The sequence below is a fragment of the Myotis davidii genome, unplaced genomic scaffold, assembly GCF_000327345.1.
Source record: "Myotis davidii unplaced genomic scaffold, ASM32734v1 scaffold149, whole genome shotgun sequence".
In the NCBI taxonomy this organism is placed as follows: domain Eukaryota; kingdom Metazoa; phylum Chordata; class Mammalia; order Chiroptera; family Vespertilionidae; genus Myotis; species Myotis davidii.
Genome location: NW_006352194.1, coordinates 4,539,296 through 4,541,824, shown reverse-complemented (window position 1 = coordinate 4,541,824; position 2,529 = coordinate 4,539,296). Strand labels below are relative to the sequence as shown.

General features: G+C 59.9%; 1 protein-coding gene across 1 annotated transcript in view; it reads left to right on the top strand.

Annotated features, from left to right (window-relative positions):
- Positions 1-190: 190 nt before the first annotated feature.
- The window catches only part of EPHA8 (EPH receptor A8), a 37,273-nt gene continuing 34,934 nt past the window's right edge, over positions 191-2,529 (top strand). Inside the window, exons 1-2 of the mRNA XM_006777659.2 lie at positions 191-229; positions 581-773. Of these exons, the coding sequence (XP_006777722.1) occupies positions 191-229; positions 581-773 (232 nt within the window). The remainder of the gene's footprint in view (positions 230-580; positions 774-2,529) is intronic.

The following is a 2,529-nucleotide window of genomic DNA, read 5'->3' as shown; positions in this document are numbered from 1 at the left end:
GAGGCTTCCAGGGCAGGGGGAGGGTGGCTGAAGGCTGAGTGGACTTCACCACTACCCACCGCTCCCACCTGCACACTCACACTCACCCATCTTTCCTGCCAGCACCATTTCTTCTATCAAACTGGTGCCCTGCGCAGGCCATCCCTTCTGGTACAGAAGTGCCCAGCACCCCGTCCTGGAAACTACAGCCATGCCCTCCAGCACCGTCTCTGCCCAGGTCCCCAAGCAGGTTTGCATTGGGGAACTCGCCTGAGCCACCAGCACCTCTCTGAGTTGGTGGCGTAGCCTCACGTTTATAGTTCGCAAAACTGAGGCTGCCTCCCTCCATCCTGGAAGCACTTCAAGGAAAGGGTCCTATCTTATTAGCTGGGAAGAGAAGAAACACTCTTGGGAGAGGCCACATGTGGTGGGGCTCACCTGATGTCCCCTACAGCTCCCCTTCCCACTCCCAGAAGCGAGAGACGAGGGTCGGGGGAGGGGCTGGGAGGTGGGGGCAGGACTGGCTCAGGGGCTGCCCTGCTTGGCCAAGTCCAGCTCCTCCCAGCCCCCCGCCCCCGCCCCCCTTGCCTGTTCCTACAAGGAGGACGAGGACCCGAGGACCCACAGTGTCAAGGTGCTGGTGGGAGCGGTGAGTGCTCTTCAGATTCAGCCCTCGGAGAGTGGAAGTCACGGCCACTTAGCAGATCTGGCTAGCACACCTGTGCGGCAGTCCAGCCCTCAAACTGTGGGCCTCTTGGAAGTCTGCTCATTCATCGCCCTGCCGTTCAGCGAAGGTTCCCAGGACACCTTGGGCACCAGGAGGACCACGCGTGACCCTGCCGGGACCCTGCGCTGGACGTTGCCCTCAGGAGGCTGGGAATCCAGCGGGGAGAGGAGACACATGAGACACAGCCAGCACAGACCCGTCCCTGCTTCCCACTCGTTAGCCAGTCCTCAGGCATCTCGGTCTCTGTGCCTTTAAAATGGGTGAAAGCCCTACTTCCTAGGGATTCGATGAGAGGAGGTGAGAGGAAGGATGGAGAGTCTGGCCCTGATGGGGAAGCTGGGGACGCTTCGCCCCTCCACCCACGGGTTTGCCCACACTACAGTGTTCTTACAATGTTTGCATTTGCTGCCAACTGTAAATATTAGGAGACACCACATAAAAAATCAAGACATAAACTTCTCCTGAAAATGCAGAAAACTGGGCTCCCGTCCCCACGGCAGTGTTGTCTGGAGCCCGGAGCACTCCCCGAGCAGGTTCCATCAGGGGGCCAGCCTGTCTCCCGCAGGCATCTGCGTTCGCTTATCTGGGTCTCGTGCAGCCTGCTCCCTTTGTCCCCCCACCCCTTCACAGCATCCCTGACAGTCTCCACCCAGTGTCGGCTTGAATGCCCCCGGTAACAAGGGGCTTACTACCCGGTTTGAGACCGTTGATCTGAGCTGTGGGGAAAGGGCTCCCACTTGGAGCTGTCTTTCTCCTTCTGTAACCAAGACGCATGGCAGAGAGTGGGCGTTGGAGTCCAGTGCATCTGGGTCTGAGCATTTACCCAGCGGTGTGATCTAAGGCAAATGAGGGCCTTTTTGCACTTCAGTTTCCTTAGCTGCACCTGCCCGCAGGGCCCTGTGACGCTTAAAGTAGAGCAAGTTTACAAAGCTCCTAGCGCAGGGCCTGGCGCATGGCGCACACTCCCCAGAGAGCCTTTATCATCCTTTAACCTCCAGCCGCGGGTCCAGCTCTTCCCTGGCGAGCGCAGGAGCTGGGAGTGTGGTCAGGGGTAATAGAAGTCAGAGGTAGCATCAGACGTGTCCCCAGGGGGCACCTCCCGCTCGAGGGCCAGCCCCTGGGAGCTGCAGACCTCTTATCCGCTTCCAGGACCTCTTGGCCCATGAGGAACTCATGGGGTTGGGGCGGGGGGGCGTTGACACCTGGAGGGATCCCCAGGTCCCTGCCCTCCCCCCACAGCTTTCCCAGGATGAAAGCCCACTCCTGGGAATGGAAGGGGAGGTGGGGAAAGGCAAGGGGGGAGAAGCAGGGAGTGGTAATCCCCACCATCCCAGAGCAGCTGCCACTGCCAGCCTCCTGGCTGTGTGCCTGGCGTAGGCGGTGCACTGTACCTGCGTCCTTGCATATAAATCGCACAACAGCCCTGGGACTCGGATTCTATTGTCCTTGTTTCACAGACATGGAGGCTGAGGCTCAGAGAGGTTAAGACACTTGCCCCGGGCGGCACAGTCAGGATGTAATGCCCAGAGCTAGTGCTCCAGACCACTGCACTCTAAACCCAGGGTGCCCCCTTCATGCCCATCATGAGCGTTTTCACCGAGGAGTGCTTTCTGAGGTCGCCTCTAGGCGGGTCTCTGAGCCTCTGTTGGTGAAGGAGTATGTGTGCATCCGAGCGGGTCCCTGGGCGGGTGTAGGCGAGTGAGTGTGAGTCGTGCGTGTAAGAGTGAGTGTGCAGGTGGACGCGACCCTTGTGTGCACCCGGGGCTTCTCCCGGCGGGTCTGTGTATCCCGGTGTCGCGGGGGCGTCCTGACTGTGGCACGGA